Raw genomic sequence first — 19,905 nt, 5'->3', positions numbered from 1 at the left:
TATTTTTTCTTATAATAAAAGTCTAAGAGAAAAACTGTAAAATATAGGAAAGTAGAATTGACTATTATTATAATCCTACCACCCAAAGACAGCCATTGTTAATATTTTATATGTTAGATTAGTATCAAAATCTAAAATCCCTGTGGTACAACTTTATATAATGCAATAAATGCCAAAGAATGTTCAAACTATACAAAAAAGATCTTAATGACTCAGATAACCACGATGGTGTGATCACTCACCTAGAGCCAGACATTCTGGGATGTGAAGTCAAGTGGGTCTTAGGAAGCATCACTATGAACAAAGCTAGTGGAAGTGATGGAATTCCAGTTGAGCTATTTCAAATCCTAAAAGATGATGCTGTGAAAGTGCTGCACTCAATATGCCAGCAAATTTTAAAAACTCAGCAGTGGCCACAGGACTAGAAAAGGTCAGTCTTCAATCCGATCCCAAAGAAAGGCAATGCCAAATAATGTTCAAACTACCACACAATTGCACTGATCTTACATGTTATCAAAATAATGCTCAAAATTTGAGGAAAGTAATGCTCAAAGTAATGCCAGGCTTCAACACTATGTGAACCGAGATCTTCTAGATATTCAAGCTGGATTTAGAAAAGGCAGAGAAACCAGAGATCAAACTGCCAACATCCGATGGATTATAGAAAAAGCAAGAGAGTTCCAGAAAAACATCTATTTCTGCTTTATTGACTACACCAAAGCCTTTGACTGTGTAGATCACAACAGACTGGAATATTCTTAAAGAGATGGGAATACCAGACCACCTTATCTGCCTCCTGAGAAATCTGTATGCAGATCAAGAAGCAACAGTTAGAATGAGACATGGAACAATGGACTAGTTCCAAATTGGGAAAGGAGTACATGAAGGCTGCATATTATCACCCTGCTTATTTAACTTATATGCAGAGTACATCATGTGAAATGCCATTTCATCATGTGAAATGCCATAGTATATCATGTGAAATGCCAAACAAGCTGGAATCAAGATTTCAGGGAGAAATATTAATAACCTCAGATATGCAGATGACACCACCCTTATCGCAGAAAGCAAAGAGGAACTAAAGCGCCTCTTGATGAAAGTGAAAGAGAAGAATAAAGAAGTTGGCTTAAAACTCAACATTCAAAAAACTAAGATCATGGCATCCGGTCCCATCACTTCATGGCCAATAGATGGGGAAACAATGGAAACAGTAACAGACTTTATTTTCTTGGGCTCCAAAATCACTGCAGATGGTGACTATGGGCATGAAATTAAAAGACACTTGCTACTTGGAAGAAAAGCTATGACAAATCTAGACATCATATTAAAAAACAGAGACATTACTTTGCCAACAAAGGTCTGTCCAGTCAAAGCTATGGTTTTTCCAGTAGTCATGTATGGATGTGAGAGCTGGACCATAAAGAAAGCTGAGTACTGAAGAACTGATGCTTTTGAACTATGGTGTCAGAGGAGACTCTTGAGAATCCCTTGGAATGCAAGGAGATCCAACCAGTCAATCCTAAAGGAAATCAGTCCTGAATATTCATTGGAAGGACTGATGCTGAAGCTGAAGCTACAATACCTTGGCCACCTGATGCGAAGAACTGACTCATTGGAAAAGACCATGATGCTGGGAAAGATTGAAGGCGGGAGAAGAAAGGGACAACATGGGATGAGATGGTTGGCTGTCATTACCGACTCGATGGATATGAGTTTGAGCAAGCTCCGGGAGTTGGTGATGGACATGGAGGCCTGACGTGCTGCAGTCCATGGGATCGTAAAGAGTTAGACACAACAAGTGACTGAACTGAACTCATCATACAGGGTTCATAAAAAACTACAATAAAAAAATTAAGTGGGGTAGTTCCAGCTATGCTTTAACGATGCAATTTGGACTCTGAAAGAGATTATGAGTTGCTTAACGAAAGACAGCTTGCTTTAGACATCTTTATTATGGCTTGGCCATGCGGCAAAGCAGTAAACCTTGTACATAATGTTCAATCCATAAGTGTTCACTGAATATTTAGAAAGAAATGGAATCAGCAAATTTTTATATTCAGGACTCTTCCTTTTATGATCACTTACCTGCTTACTTCCCAACTCTTCCCCAGCAACTTTATTTCTGATTCACTGCCCTTTACTTCAGCAAAAGCAGTGTTGTTTTATGAATTCATACCTTTATTATTTCCCACCTTCTCCACTTAACTAAATTTTACTCATTCCTCACAATTTAGCTCAGCTATCATGTTCTTGAAGAAGTCTCGCCTGACTCCATCATCCATCCCCAGACTAAGCTAAATGGTATAATTCTGGACTGCCAGAGTACCCAATGGGCTTCCCTGGTGGCTCAGACAGTATAGAATCTGCCTGCAATGTGGGAGGCCTGGGTTCGATCCCTGAGTCAGAAAGATCCATTGGAGGAGGGCATGGCAACCCACTCCAGTATTCTTGCCTAGAGAATCTCTATGGACAGATGAACCTGGAAGGCTATGGTCCATGGGGTCGCAAAGAGTCGGACACTACTGAGTGACTAAGCCAGCACTTAGTACCCAATATAAGTATCCAATAATGCAGTTGCCACAAAACATAGAAACTAACCACTTAAATATGTGTGCCCACTCATAGACTGTAAGCTCTTTAAAGCTTCTGTCTTTATAGTCACAAACATTAGCACAGATTCAACAAATATTTATTGAATGAATGAAAGAATGAGCAAACTCATCTCATTCCTTTTTTGCCTTAATTTTTCTCTCTTTAACTTACCTATGTTTGGTCAGCTGGTCACCCACAATTTTAACTACCTTAAAAAACAAATGAACAAAATCCTCTTTGGCCAAACAGAAATCAAAAATTAAAATGACCCTGAGTTCTACTTATTCATATAGCCAAAAAGTATTCCTTCCTAATATTTTACAATTAATATTCAATAACTACTTAACATAACCACCACTTTCTCCTAATGTCCTCTAAAGCAGAATCACATTTTAATATTCACTCTTTCACAATCATACATATTATTTATTTCTACTCTTCTTTCTCCTTGAAAAGATATAGAGTAACTCTTTCTCTACTGATGCCATCACATCTGTCCCTTTCCATTTCTAGAGCCCCTGCCTTTAATCTCTTCCAGTTCAGTTTGCTCTAGTTGCATCAAAGGAATAATTTAGTATATTGAAACTACATATAAGGAATTTCTGTTTATTATTATTCAGTATTCTAATTACACAGAATCCACAATTTTTAGCCAGTCTTTTAAAGATATGCATCACACCTTCATCTCTACCAGTATTCTCGTTTCCTCTAAAAAAAAAAAAAAAATTATTTCCTTGTGTTTCCAGGTATGCATTTCCCATTGAAGCCAAGCAAATGTTCTTGATGTATATCATAGTAAATCTGCAAATTCCTGCATGGTTACCTTTGTATATTGAGCTTTCAAGCTTTCCCTATTGTCTTTGTACCTTGATTCATTTTTTAAATTTAAATTAATTTTTATTGGAGTATAGTCGTTTTGCAATGTTGTGTTAGTTTCTGCTACACAGCAAAGTGATCAACTATACATATATGTATATCCACTCTTTTTTAGATACCCTTCCCATGTAGATCACCACAGAGCATTACGTAGAAAACCCTGCACTGAACAGTAAGTTTTCATTAATTAATCATTTTATAAAAAGTAGTGTATATATGTCAATCCCAACCTCCCAATACATCCCTCACCCACTACCCCCCTTGGTATCCATGGTTGTTTTCTACATTTATGACTCTATTTCCTCTTTGCTAATAAGTTCATCTGCTCCACTTTTCTAGATTCCACATATAAATGATATTGTATAGTATTTGTTTTTCTCTTCCTGAGTTACTTCACTCTTGATGACAATCTCTGGGTCCATCTATGTCACTACAAATGGCATTATTTCATTTCTTTTTATGGCTAAGTAATAAACCACTTTGTCCATTCCTCTGTTGATGGACATTTAGGTTGCTTCCACGTTGTGGCTGTTGTAAACAATGCTGCAATGAAAGCTGAGGTGCATGCATCCTTTCAAATTATGGTTTTTCTCCAGCTATATGCCAGGAGTGGAACTGCTGGATTATATGGTAGATCCAGTTTTAAAAGGAGCCTCCATATTGTTCTCCATAGTGGTGGTAACACCGGCAATTTAAGAGGGTTCCTTTTTCTTCACTGGAGAAGGAAATGGCAACCCACTCCAGTACTCTCTCCTGAAAAACTCCATGGACTGTCGCCTGAGGAGTCTGGTAGGTGACAGTCCATGGAGTCGCAAAGAGTCGGACACGACTGAGTGACTTCATGACTTCACGACGACTTTTTCTTCACACCTTATCCACTTTGTAGATTTTTTTGATGACGGCCATTCTGACTGGTGTAAGATGACACCTTGTTGTAGCATTGATTTGCATTTCTCTAATAATTAGTGATGTTGAGCATGTCTTCATGTGCTTTTTTGGCCATCTGTCTTTTTCGGGTAAATTTCTATGTATACATTCTTATCAGTTTTTGATTGAGTTATTTGTTTTTTGATATTGAGGTGCATGAGCTGCTTGTACATTTTGAAGATTAATCCCTTATCAATCACTTCATTTGCAAATATTTTCTCTCATTTTGAAGGCCATCTTTTCATTTTGTTTATGATTTCCTTTGCTGTGCAAAATCTTGCAAACTTAACTAGGTCTCATCTGTTTACTTTTGTTATTATTTTCATTACTCTAGGTGGTGAACAAAAACATCTCTCTACATGTCTCCTCCTTCTTAATTACCTTCAGGAATATTAATTGCTCCCTTAATAAACAACCTTTTAACATTTGTATTTTACCTGAACTGACACTATATTGCTCTGTAAGTTTTTGGGAAGAACTTTGTGTGTGCACTTCTGGATTACTGTTCTCCCTTACAGGGTTTAATCCAGCAGCACACTCTGTCATATAAGTTGGCTTTTTAATTTAAGTTGGCTAATTTATAGGTGGCCCTAGAGGTAAAAAAACCCACCTGCCAATGCAGGAGACACAGGAGATGTGGTTTCGATCCTTGGATCAAGAAGATCCCCTGGAGGAGGGTATGGAAACCCACTCCAGTATTCTTGCCTGGAGAATCCCATGGACAAAGGAGCCTGGTGGGCTACAGTCCATAGGGTCACCAAGAGTTGGGCACCACTGAAGAGACTTAGCATGCACCAGCAATTTACTATCTTACATTTAAGGGGACTTAGTAAATGCAATTAAACTGAACTGACTGTTCTTCAATAAACTTTACAAATGATAGTGAAATAAATAGTAAATTTAAATTATAGTTAGTGTTTAAAATCAGTAAATACTATATAACCCTCCTATAACCCTACTCATCTTAGAATATTTGCATAGAGCTTTTGCATATGTATTCAATTGTTATTTCTGCTTTTAAACCTCATCCCCACTTCATACTTCATTCCTTTTACTACTAAACGTCCATGTAATGAAACCTGAAGGAAACTGAAGGGCATACCAGAGAATATCACTTTTCACTTAAGTCTCACTGCTCATAATTATTTACACATCTGGTATGAAGCCATCATATCAATATTCTACACATTGAGAGCTTTATTTATGGCCCTTCGTGGCTCAGATGGTAAAGAATCTGCCTGCAGTGCAGGAGACCTGAGTTTGATCCCTGGGTCAGGGAGATTCCTTGGAGAAGGGAATGTACCCACTCCAGTATTCTTGCCTGGAGAATTCCATGGACATAGGAGGCTGGTGGGCTATAGTCCATGGAGTCACAAACAGTCATATACAACTGAGTGACTAACACTTTGACTTTCACATCAAAGGATAATTAATACGTTCAGTTGAGTTCAGTGCAGTCACTCAGTCGTGTCTGACTCTTTGCGACCCCATGAATTGCAGCACACCAGGCCTCCCTGTCCTTCACCAACTACCATAGTTCACTCAAACTCATGTGCATCGAGTCAACTTCACATGAGGTGGCCAAAGTATTGGAATTTCAGCCTCAGCATCAGTCCCTCCAATGAATACCAGGACTGGTCTCCTTTAGGATGGACTGGTTGGATCTCCTTGCAGTCCAAGGGACTTGCAAGAGTCTTTTCCAGCACCACAGTTCAAAAGCATCAATTCTTTAGCACTCAGCTTTCTTCACAGTCCAACTCTCATATCCATACATGACCACTTTCTATCACAGAGCTTAACAAATTTACTTATACAATTTAGCAACAAGAAACAGTAAAAGAAAATGCCACAGTAAATGTTTCTGCCCATATATTGTCACTAGGTTAATAAAAAAATTCACTTTTAGGGGAATACTATGTAAGAAATAAATAACATAAAATGCTATTTTGAATAAAACTTTGTGTCCATATATTCATTTTGTATTATTTCCTTTAAAGAACAAACTAAAGGTATCAAAAACCCATTAAGATATTTAGTTAATGGATAAAACAGACTTGATCAATATATTAAACAAAAACTTACAGGATCAGCAGGTCCACAGAATTCTCGAAATGTCATTGTAGGATTAGTTTGTTGAATCTCCATTGCTACACAAGGCCCAGAATACATTTCTGTCACCATTTCCTATAATATATAAATAATATAATATTAACAAATGAGTAGAATTTAATAATCTTTTGCTTCTCTTCTATTAATTGCACTACTATTCTACTGGACTCAAAATGTTAAAGTTATCTTTGATTTCTTCTCCACCTGTACCTTCTATGCCAAGCAGTTCCCACATTTTGTCTATTTTTCCTATAAAAACGTGTTTTAGATATGTTCCCTTGTCTCCATTCCTACCATTATCATACTAATGTTTTATTACTTGATACGTTCACTATTTGAAATTATCTTCTAGTACATATTTCTTTCAAAAGGTTCTCTCCTCTCAAACACAATACTATCAAATGAACATTTTAAAAGATATTTTTTCCAAACTGTTTCCTCCCAAAGAAACTTATAAAAATCATAATGAGTTTCAGCAATGAGGAATAATAGGCATCAGATTCATTTTCTCACATTAAACATCTAGAAACTAAAAGCAATAAACAAATACTGTTTTCAGACACTGAACAATAGACAGCATAGTACCATGATCCTCAAGAGAAGGAAAATGAATGGGATCAGCTGTACAACAGCCCATCTTACTGCCTGAAGGCTTCTAGACAGTGAAACAGATATAGGAAACACAAAAGAGCCCAACATTCTCCCTGAATAGAATAGATTGAGACTGGAGTTTAGGGAGGCTGATGAGGCTACGATTTGCCAAACAGAATACTAGAGGAAGTGGGAGAGCAACAAGAGAGTAAGTCTCAGAGATCTGCAGAGAAGTTTTTGAGTCTTAGACAGTAGGTTGAGTCTGTGTATATATAGAGGATACTACCGAAGGCTGAGAAAAGAACTTCCAGACAGCAGTAAATGAAACAATTCATAAATACAGTACAAGACTGGGAAGAATCTGTACTCCCATGACCTGGAGTGGAAAGCCGCCATATGATATACAGAGCACCATGTAGAGACCTCAGAATGGTATTATACTCTAGTTGTTATTGTTCAGTCACTAAGGGTATACAACACTTTGTGACCACATGAACTGCAGGACGCCAGGCTTCTTTGCCCATCACTATCTCCCTGCATAGCCTCAAACTCATATCCATTGAGTCAGTGATGCCATTCAACCATCTCATCCTCTGTTATACCCTCCTCCTCCTCCCTCCATCTTTCCCAGCATCAGGATCTTTTCTAATGAGTCGGCTCTTTGCATCAAGCGGCCAAAGTATTAGAGCTTTAGCATCAGTCCTCCCAATGATATTCAGGATTGATTTCCTTTAGGATTGACTAGCTGGATCTCCCTGCATTCCAAGGGACTCTCAAGAGTCTTCTCCAACACCACAGTTCAAAAGCATCAATTCTTTGGGGCTCATCCTTCTTTACGGTTCACCTCTCATATCCATACACGGAAAAACCATAGTTTTGACTAGACAGACCTTTGTCAGCAAAGTAATGTCTCTGCTTTTTAAAACACTGTTTAGGTTTGACATAGCTATTTTTCCAAGGAGCAAGCATCTTTTAATTTCATGGCTGCAGTCACCATCTGCAGTGACTTTGGAGTCCAAGAAAATGAAATCTGACACTGTTTCCACATTTTCCCCATCTATTTGTCATGAAGTGATAGGACCAGATGCATGCTCTTAGGTTTTTGAATGCTGAGTTTGAAGCCAGCTTTTCACTCTCCTCTTTCACATTCATCAAGAGGCTCCTTAGTTCCTCTTCATTTTCTGCCATTAAAATATACCATAGTAGTTGGCCTAAACTTGCCTTATGTATGGAACACTCTGTATCTATCCTATGAAAGCTTAAAAGCATGTCTCAGAAGTGTCAAACTGATGCCAAGTAACTTGTCCAAGGGCCAGAACAAAATTAAACATTTTTTAAAGGAATACAGCAACACCATGTAACAGTTGAAATTTCGCAACACCAGTACATAACAAAAATTGCCAGGAATACAAGGAAGTAGGAAAATATAAACTATCACCAGAACCAAACTCAAGAGACACAAACCCAGCAATGACAGAAATGATGGATGTAATTACACAAGAAGTTTTAAAAGTCACTATAAATAGGTTCTACATGCTCAAATTATAGAAGAAAACATGTACATAATACATAGCAAAAAAAGATATTAAAAAGATACAAACAAAACTTCTAGACATGAAAACTACATCTGAATTTAGATCAATGAATTTGAAGGCATGCAACATAAACCATTAAAAAGCAAGCATGGAAAGAAAGAAAAGTGAAGAAAAACTTTTAAATTTTTAAAAAAGACTATGGGACACATCAAGCAGTGTAATTGGAGCCTCAAAAGAATAAAGGATGATGAACAGAAATGTATTTTGAGAATTAATTGCTAAAAAGTTTTTAAATTTGATGAAACTTATAAACTTACAGATATAACAAAATCTAAGGAGAAAAAGTGGAAAGAAAAATAAAGTAGGGCACATCATAATCAGATTGGCTATAAAACAAGAACAACAATAACAAAAAACACAGCAAAAAATACTGAACAACAACAAAAACTGTAGAAACATAAAAAAAAAAAAAGAACAAAGATAAGGATTAAAACAACAACTTATGTCAAATTCTATAATCAGTTGAGAAAATATTTGGAAAATATTTTTTGAAATGAATGAAAAATAAAGGCTTTTTCAGAGTATAGGTATTTAACCTCTTTGGTTAAGTTTATTCATAGGTATTTTACTCTCTATGACCCAATTTCAAATGGGGATTGCTTTCTAACTTTATCTTTCTGATAGTTCATTTTAGTGTAAAGGAAACCAATAGATTTCTATATGTTAACTTTGTATCCTGTAACTTTACTGAATTCACTTAATTCTAAGAGGTTTTTTTTTTTTTTTTTTTTTTTGGTGGAGACTTTAGGATATTCTCTATATAATACCACTTGTTGCTTAGTTGCTAAGTTGTGTCTCACTCTTTTGTGACCCCATAGACTGCAGATCACCGGTCTCATCTGCCCACCGGAATTTCCCAGGCAAAAATACAATGGGTAAGCATTTCCTTCTCCATGGGATCTTTCCAACCCAGGGATCATACCTGCATCTACTGCATTGGCAGGTGGATTCTTTAACTCCGAGCTTCCAGAGTAGCATATAATACCATTGTTGCTAAGTCACTTCAGTCGTGTCCGACTCTGTGCGACCCCATAGACGGCAGCCCAACAGGCTCCCCCGTCCCTGGGATTCTCCAGGCAAGAACACTGGAGTGGGTTGCCATTTCCTTCTCCAATGCATGAGAGTGAAAAGTGAAAGTGAAGTCGCTCAGTCGTGTCCAACTCTTAGCGACCCCATGGACTGCAGCCTGCCAGGCTCCTCTGCCCATGGGATTTTCCAGGCAAGAGTACTGGAGTGGGGTGCCATTGCCTTCTCCATATAATACCATATCATTTGCAAATAGTGACAGTTTAACTTCTTCCTCACAATTTGAATGCCTCTTATTTCTTTGACTTCTCTGATTACTATGGCAAAGACTTCTAATACTATGTTAAATAGAAGCAGGGAGAGTTGGCATCCTTGTCTTGGAAGTAAAAGACCTATACTACGTAAATTATAGAATACTGATGAAGGAAACTGAAGATGATGCAAAGATATCCTGTGTTCTTGGATTGGATAAAGTTATATTGTTAAATGGCTATACAATCCAAAGCAATCTACAGATTTAATGAAATCTCTATCAAAATATCCATGACATTTTTCACAGAAGTCAAACAAATAATCCTAAAATTTATATGGAACTACAAAGGACCCTGAATTGCCATAGCAATCTTGAGGGGGAAATAATGCTGGAGCTATCATGCTCCCTGACTTTAGACTACACAGGAAAGCTACAGTAGTCAAAACAACACGGTACTGGTACAAAGACAGACACATAGATGAAGCGAACAGAACAGAAGGCCCAAAATAAACCCACACACTTATGACCACTCTACAACAAAGAAGGCAAGAACATACAATGGGAAAAGACAGTCCCTTTAAGAAGTGATGCTGGGAAAACTGAACAGCTACATGTAAGAGTGAAATTAGAACATTTTCTTATGCTGTACAAAAAATATACTCCAGATAGATTAAAGATCTAAATGTAAGACCTGAATCAAAAAAAAAAAAAAAAAATTTACTTCTACAAGAAAAAACAGACAGAATACTCTTCAACACAAATTGCAGCATTTTTTTTTTTTTTGGATCAGTCTCTTAGGCAAAAGAAATAAAAGCAAAAATAAATAAATGGGAACTATTAAACATAAAAAGTTTTATACAGCAAAGGAAACCATCAACAAAATGAAAAGACAACATACTGAATGGGAGAAAAAAACTGTAAATGCTATGACTGATAAGGAGTTAATATAAAAAATAAAGAGCTCATAGAACTCAATGTCAAAAACAAAAAACTCCATTAAAAAATGTGGAGGGCTGAATAGACATTTTTCCAAAGAAGACATACAGATGGCCAACAGACATACAGATGGCCAAAATCTCTCAGATTTTGTCTGATTAAGTCTTTCTTTTTTGATTGAAAGATCACTAACTTACAATATTAGTTTCAGGTGTACAACACAGTGATTCAATATTTTTATAGATTACATTCCATTTACAGTTATTATAAAATAATGGCAATATTCTCCTGATAGTTTATCCTTTATATCACTAATCAGAGAAATGCAAATAAAAGCACAATGAGATATCACACCTGCTAAAACAGCTACCATCAAAATGTCTACAAATAACAAATGTTTGCAAGAATGTGCAGAAACGGGAACCCTAGTACATTGTTGGTGAGAATATAATTGGTGCAGCCCCCATGGAAAACAGTATGGAGGTTCCTCAGAAAAAGTAAAAACAGAACTTTACCATATGATCCAGCAACTCCACTGCTGGATATATATCTGAAGAAAATAAAAACACTAATTCAAAAAGATATATGCATTCCAATAGTGGCATTATTTTCAAGAGCCAATATATGGAAGCAATCTAAGTATCCAACAACAGGTGAATAAATAATGAAGATGTGATATATAAATACAATGGAATACTACTCAGTAATAAAAAAAAGAACAAAATTCTACCATTGGCAACAATGTGGATAAACCTAGAGTGTATTATTCTTAGTGAAGTCAGAGAAAGACAAATATTCTGTATGTTACCACTTTTATGTGAAATCTTTTTTAAAAAAAAAAGTATATTACAAAACAGAAATGGACTCACAGATATAGAGAACAAACGAATGGTGACCAGTAAGGAGAAGAAAGGGAGTAGGGGCAAGACAGGGGTATGGGGTTAAGAGATACAAACTATCATGTATAAAATAAGCAGCAAGGATAAACTGTCAGGGGAATATTGCCATTATTTTGTAACAACTGTAAATGGAATATAATCTATAAAAATATTGAATCACTGTGTTGTACACCTGAAACTAATATAATATTCTAAGTCAATGATCTTTCAATCAAAAGAGAAAGACTTTTTCACACAAACAAAATCTGAGCGATTTCACCACCACCAGCCCTATACCATAGAAAATGCTAAAGGAAGTTCTTCAGACAGAATAAAAATGCCAGACTAAAATATGGAGCCACACAAAACAATGGTAAATATGTGGGTAAATATAAAACATTCACAGGAATTAAAAAAGGAAATTTAATTGAGTATTTAAAGCAAAAATATTAACAATGTATCATAAAGCTTTTAACATATAAATGTAAAATGTACAACAACAGCATGCAGAATAAGAGGGAGGAGATAGACATATACTGTTTACGGTTCTTAACTGTATATGTGAGGTGGTTTAAGGAAAAACATGGTCAAAGAAAAGTGCCTCTCATTGAAACATTGAGTGAATGGAACATTTCAGACAGAACTGAAAACGAATATAAAGACCTGGAGGAAGAAGTACAGCTGGGATATATGAAGATCAGTAAAGAGCTATGAGGGCGTCCCTGGTGGCTCAGAGGTTAAAGTGTCTGCCTTCAATGCGGGAGACCCGGATGATGTCAGGAGCTGCGTGAGGCCACAGGAAAGCAGTTAAGGGATGAGGCCCAGGGGACTTCCCTGCTTGTCCAGTGGGTAAGACTGCCTTCAAAGCAGGGAGTGTGAGTTCAATCCTAGTCCGGGAGCTAAGATTCCACATGCCTTGTGGCCAGAAAACCAAAACAGAAAACAGAAACAATGTTGTAACAAATTCAGTAAAGACTTTAAAAACAGTCCACATTAGAAAAGAAAAGAAAAAGGATAAGGTCAGATCATAGTAGGCCATGTAAACCATGCTAATGACTTTGGAAGGTTTATAATACCCAATGCCAAAGTAAAATAAAGGCAATTTATTACAGACCAGTATTTAAATATTAATCAGAACTCAATCATCATGTCTACTAAAAATGCCAGAAGTTAAAAAAGGAAGGAGAGGACTTCATAATTGATATGGTAAACAGATCCCTACTCATTAGAACCCCTAAATTATGCCCCTGAAGTTACTTCACTAATTCACAAAGGTCATATGAAATTGATTTTTATGGATAATTATGTTGAGGAGGATCTTCTGTCTCATGATATGAAGTCCTGGCTACACATAAATGTCAAGAGCCTAAATCCTCAGTTGGGGCAGAAGGGATGAGTACATTATCCAAAAAGAGAAGTGCCAATTTTGTCCATCTTTCTTTTATGTGTGTGAGAGTCTCTCTCTCTTTCAGTGTTAAATACTATTAAAATGATAAACAGAGGGCTATACAAAACACAAAGAAAATGTTGAAAAAAGAACTGCATCAAAAACATAAAGTGATCCTTAAAAATTAAACTTGAGAATTCTGTTAATAGATGAACAGAATTAATTAAGAGAATTAACAGAATTCTCAAACCTAGGTTTTTACTTAAGTAAAAAGTATCAAACAAAAAAGTACTTGTTTCCTCCCTTAATAGCCCTTTGATTACAGTCCTTAAGTAGTTGAAATGGAGTATCTGATTTAATATCCATCCTCACCAGGACATAAGCTCCAAGAATGCAGGCAGCGTGCATTTCTGGCTCCCTGGTATCCAACACTTTGTCTGGCCCACAAGTGGTAATATATGTGTGGCAAATAATTGGATCCTGATAACACTATAAGATAGTAATTATTACCTTTTCATGATTGCAAATGCTGAAGCAGAAAATTTAAGTGTAAATGATCAACATGGAATCTACTATAAAGAATGTCAGCTATAATAATAATAATAATAAAAATAAAAGTAGTAATAAAAACAGCTGATATTTACTAAAGCAACAATCTCAGTAATATGTGAGATTGCTTTACATGATTTATTTCATTTAATAACCACAAAAATTTTATAAAGTAATAATAACGTTTCAATTTTATATACGGGTAAACTAGGGCTTAAAAAAGGTAAGTAATTTCTATGGTCACACAACTGGTGGGTTTGGTATCTGAACCTAGCATCTAACTCGACAGTCAAAAAAGGAAGGAACCTGAGGTAAGGAAGCTATAAGCCGCTGCAATGAAATTTCGGAGCTAGGAAAATTCTACAATTTGAAGCAAGTGATATGAGAAAACCTAGAACTAGAGTAGAAATATATATATACATACATATATATATACACACACACACACATATATTTAGTACAACAGTGTCAGTGACTGTATTATTTCCCAGTATGTATCCAGGGGTTCTCAACTCTAGGATCTAATCCTGCTGATCTAAGGTGGAGCTGATGTAATCATAATAGAAATAAACTGCACAATAAGTGTAATGCACTGATTCATCCCCAAACCATCCCTCCATCCCTTTTCCCCAGGATCCGTGGAAAAACTGTCTTCCACGAAACTGATCCATAGAGCCAAAAAGTTTAAGGACTGCTGGCACAGTCTACATTTGAGAGGATCATTTCACATCCTGACATTAAGAAAACTTTAAGTTTAAAATAATAAAATGGATGGAACCACTAATATGACCTTATGTATCTTCTTTTATAAGTAAGAATCTGAAGACAAAGAGGTCAAAGCACTATACTAACAAAGTCAATAAGAATCAGATCACCTGTTTTTTAGTTCCTTTAGATTATGTTGCCTCTTAAGATTATTTTTACAGGGCCTACTTTATAGCAGTATATAAAGCTCCTAAAATTAAGGGGCTTCCCTGGTGGCTCAAACAGTAAAGAATCTGCCTGCAACACAGGAAAGCTGGGTATAATCCCTGGGTTGGGAAGATTCCCCTGCAGAAGGGAATGGCAACCCACATCAGTATTGCTGCCTGAAGAATTTCATGGCCAGAGGAGCCTGAGGGGCTAGAGTCCATGGGGTCACAGAGTCGGACACAACTGAGCGACTAACACTTTCACTTTTTCAAAATTAAGAGGCATCCAGTATGCAGCATTTTACCTTTTCCTTGAACTTAAAATTTGAGTCCTAAATATTAACTGTCATGAGAAATAAGACACCCAAGAGAAATAAAACAATCACAATAGCAAGTGAGATCCAGGGTTTGCTATCTGATTCTCATGATCACGAATTACCCAAGGAAAGATATCACAAACATATGCATTTCTAGTATGTGAATACAGACCATCACACAACTTCCTCTGAATGAAATAGAGTGAGAATGAAATAGTCAGAATGAATGAGACAAGAACTTTTAAAGAATCAGACTATAAATCACTCATAAGAATATTATTTATTTCAATAAGCTATTACTGGGATAAAAACACTCTTACTTCCCTTTGGGGAAAATTTTTCAAGGAAAAATTTTTTTCCTAGCTTCAGTAAAATTTTGTATCATATAAATATAGCAACATCTCAAAGATACCTGGATATTGATATACTCTGGCTCATATTATATAAGCCAGTGCATTCTCCCATTAACAGACTGTTATAAACCAACCATTTGAAATATATGTTTTAAGCCGAATAAGCCATTTTAAGCTGAATAAAAATTATAACCATTACTAAAAATTACTCACAAGACTAATAATTAGTCTGGAATAAAGTGACTTTTCCCTTCCAAAAAGTCCCTCTATTCTTTCTCCTAAGTAGGTTCTTTTATTAATATTACAAGATTTAATTAATAATTATAGATGATATCTTACTGAGAAGATTAAACAGAAGAAAGTACATCAACACCAATCATTCTGAGCTGTTTTGGCATTAAAGTATAATATTGCTACTGGCATTCAAATTCCTGATTTCTCAGGAAAAATGACACATTCACCCACTGATACATTTATCTTAATCTCCAGAATCCTGAGTTCAAAAAATTCCAAGAGTAAATATATACTATATAAAAACTGCATGTATGGCATTTATAAAACACAGCATATAATGCGGTACACATGAAACTGATATATAATGTTATAAACCAATGTTACCTCAACAACAAGTAAATTTTAAAAGAGAAGTTTTTTTTTCTTAAGTTGTTTACCAACAAGAAATGTGACCTACTTCAGATGTATATAAAACATCAATGTTCACCAATTCAATTCTATCTGCTGTTGTAGGAGAATATAACTCAAGATCAAAGGTACTGTGAGATAAGTATCCATGAATCTCTCTATCTTATAAACAGTAAAACTACAATATAATGTGCATTAACAAAGGTAGTTGCTTTTAACTATATATTTAAAAGTTAATGTAACACATAAAAGAAGGGAAATGTAAAAAAGAAAGATTTTTAACATGGAAAACAGTTGTCACTGGTTGAATAAATGATGTTAAGAGCACACTTTAAAATTTCTTCCATTCAAAAAAAGAAAAGCCAGAAAGAAAAACAATACAGTATACTAACACATACATATGGAATTTAGAAAGATGGTAACAATAACCCTGTATACGAGACAGCAAAAGAGACACTGATGTACGGAACAGTCTTTTGGACTCTGTGGGAGAGGGAGAGGGTGGGATGATTTGGGAGAATGGCATTGAAACATGTATAATATCATATATGAAACGAGTTGCCAGTCCAGGTTCGATGCATGATACTGGATGCTTGGGGCTGGTGCACTGGGATGACCCAGAGGGATGGTATGGGGAGGGAGGAGGGAGGAGGGTTCAGAATGGGGAACACATGTATGCCTGTGGTGGATTCATTTTGATATATGGCAAAACCAATACAATATTGTAAAGTTAAAAAATAAAATAAAATTTAAGAAGAGAAAAAAAAAAAAAGAAAAGGCTTAACTTTAAAATGAAAAAGCTGATAATATCAGATTAAAGTTTGAAAAGCTGTAACAATAGGAAAAGCACTTTGGTTCCTCTAAAGAAGGGTAGAACACTACCAGTATGCTAAATGCAAAATATAAGATTTCATCATCAGTCTTTACTATGTACGGCTAAACAGGAGAAAGGCTCAGGCCAGCTCTTGGACCAGTGCCTTTTTCCTTTCCTAAAGTAGGTTGAGGACTTCCCTGTTGGCTCAGTGCTAAAGAATCCACTTGTCAATGCAGAAGATACGGGTTCAATCCCTGATGCAGGAAGAGCCCACACACTGCAGAACAACTAAGCCTATGCCCACAACTACCTGCAGCTATTAAAGCCCCTATACCCTAGAGCCCGTGCTTCCCAACAAGAGAAGCCACCACTACGAGAAGCCTGCGTACTGCAACCAGAGAATAGCCCCGACTCTTGGCAACTTGAGAAAAAAAAACGTGCACCAATGAAGTCCTAGCACAGCCAAATATAAATAAATAAATTTTAAAAAAATTAGAAATAAATTTTTAAAAAACTAGGTAAAAAGGAAAGGGTGTAGAGAGATGAGGAGAGGGGAATCTAGTCTCACTGTCAGGGTGAACTTTATACAAAAAGAAAAAAAAAAAAAAAGAGCAAAATGCCCTATAAAGCAATAAGTGTGATGAGGCAGGCCACCAGCACAAATGTATCTAATCTGATAAAAGGGGAAGGAAACTAGCTTTGATTAAATATCTGTCATGTGTTATTTTAAGGAACAACACTTGGTTTATGTGAATACAGTCTTGTTTTCAAGAATGAATTTCACTGCTCTCTAAACAGTTCCCCTTAAGTCTTACTATTATTCACTCTCCACTGTATTTTCAGATGATTCTATCTGCATTTGTATCATTAAATAGACTATGCTATGAAATAACTGCTGTGCAACTACATCAAGAACTATTTGCTCTCAACTTTTTAAAGCAATTTCAACAGTCTTCTATCTTGAGAATATTATCTCCATGTGCTGTGCTTAGTCGCTCAGTTGTTTTGGACTCTTTGTGACCCCATAGGCTGTAGCCCACTTGGGCTACAGGCTCCTCTGTCCATGGGGATTCTCCAGGCAAGAATACTAGAGTAGGTTGCCATGCCCTCCTCCAGGGGATAGCCCCAACCCAGGGATTGAACTCAGGTCTCCCACATTGCAGGCAGATTCTTTACCGTTTGGGCCACAAGGGAAGCCTATCAAAATGTGTCACTATCATATTATACATGTTTTAATGCCATTCTCCCAAATCATGCCCCCCCTCCCTCTCCCACAGAGTCCATATAAGAAACGAATCGCCAGTCCAGGTTCGATGCAGGATACAGGAAGCTTGGGGCTGGTGCACTGGGATGACCCAGAGGGATGGTATGGGGAGGGAAGTGGGAGGGGGGTTGAGGATGGGGAACACGTGTACACCCGTGGCAGATGCATGTTGATGTATGGCAAAACCAATACAATACTGTAAAGTAAAAAAATAATAATAATAAAAAATTTTAAAAAAATGTGCCAATATCTCAGCAAAGTGATTTTTGGATTTCTGTATATTTTTGTTCCATAAATGAAACAGTATCATATTTTAAAAACTGAACCACTGGCTCTCAGGGATAAAATACTCCAGTCATTGGTATGATCAGTTGTCAACTGGCAGAACTGTGAATACTTCAAGGAATACTTTCACGATTATAAATTATACTGAGATCTACAAAATCTGAGATACACAAGTTTTCAATACCAATACTTTACATTTACTTCAGTACTTACATTATACTCAGACACTACTCCTTTATAAACTTCATAAAACTCTTCAACATTAATCCGATCCATGTTAAACTGTATTTTTAAAAAAAGAAAAACATAAGTCACCCAAAAAAAAGAATGAATCACACTTAGCACTCAATATTTATGTTCTCTTAGACATATTTTCTTTAAAATTTAAACCCTGAAGAAATTAGTCTTTGAAGAAGTGTTAAAGTTCAGTCCATCAATAATAAATTATTGTTTATCAAAAATAAGAATTTATTTGTAACATTTATCGAGTACTTAATATATCAAGCATTGTTCCAGGTGCTGTTCATGTACCATCTTATTTAATTATAACAATCGCCCTACAATATAAGTAATGTTAACAGCTCCAATTTACAAATGAGGTGAAGACTCAGTGGGGTAATATAACCTCACTAACTGGCATTCCATCTCAAACTGTCTGATCCCACTGATTGGGCTCTCAACTACTGCAATCTATCTTATTGAAAAAAAAAACCTCATTCTTCATACAAAAAAGACATAGGCACAATGTAATTTTGTTTATCAATAGATCAATGGCAAAAGAAAGCAACATTACCAAAGAAAATTTCTTCAAATTTTGTAGAGGGGCCTGGAAATAATACTCTTATCCTCCCAGGCATTCAGAAAAAGCCCTAGTCAGTCTGGCTCATAATAAAGCACTGATACCATTCATCTGAAAATCCTACTATTCTTCAGAAAGAATTGTCAGAGTATGCTAGTAAGGTAAAGCTACAAAGACTCATTCTTATCCAGGCTGGATTCAAACTCAGAAATAAAATTTCATTAAGTTCTAGAGTTTTAAGAACCAAAACTTTAAATTTTTAAAAACTAGACACAGACTTTTGTTTTCCTCCCTACTTTGTCCTTTTATTGTCGCCAGGATTGAAGATCACGGAGCTTCTCCCTACCCAGACAACAGTTCAAACTATTTATTTTCATAGTTCAGTTCGGTGTAGTCACTCAGTTGTGTCCAACTCTTTGTGACCCCATGGACTGCAGCATAGCAGGCTTCCCTGTCCATCACCAACTCCAAGAGCTTGCTCAAACTCATGTGCATCGCATCGGTGATACCATCCAACCATCTCATCCTCTATTGTCCCCTTTTCCTCCTGCCTTCAATCTTTCCCAGCATCAGGGTCTTTTCAAATGAGTCACTTCTTCACATCAGGTGGCCAAAGTATTGGAGCTTCAGCTTTAGCATCAGTCCTTCCAATGAATATTCAGGACTGATTTCCTTTAGGATTGACTGGTTGGATCTCCTTGCAGTCCAAGGGACTCTCAAGAGTCTTCTCCAGGACCACAGTTCAAAAGCATCGATTCTTCAGCGCTCAGCTTTCTTTATAGTCCAACTCTCACATCCAAA

The 19,905-nt window shown here is 36.3% G+C and overlaps 1 protein-coding gene across 3 annotated transcripts in view; it reads right to left on the bottom strand.

Moving 5' to 3' along the window:
- The window catches only part of NME7 (NME/NM23 family member 7), a 248,043-nt gene that overhangs the window by 123,849 nt on the left and 104,289 nt on the right, over window positions 1–19,905 (bottom strand). For all 3 annotated transcript variants that reach the window (XM_025285986.2, XM_025285985.2, XM_025285988.2), the window contains 2 exons: window positions 18,519–18,587; window positions 6,478–6,579 (listed from right to left, as the gene is read on the bottom strand). In XM_025285986.2, the coding sequence (XP_025141771.1) occupies window positions 6,478–6,579; window positions 18,519–18,587 (171 nt within the window). The remainder of the gene's footprint in view (window positions 1–6,477; window positions 6,580–18,518; window positions 18,588–19,905) is intronic.

Source organism: Bubalus bubalis, chromosome 5 (genome assembly GCF_019923935.1).
Source record: "Bubalus bubalis isolate 160015118507 breed Murrah chromosome 5, NDDB_SH_1, whole genome shotgun sequence".
Lineage (NCBI taxonomy): Eukaryota > Metazoa > Chordata > Mammalia > Artiodactyla > Bovidae > Bubalus > Bubalus bubalis.
This window is presented reverse-complemented; position numbering and strand designations above follow the sequence as displayed.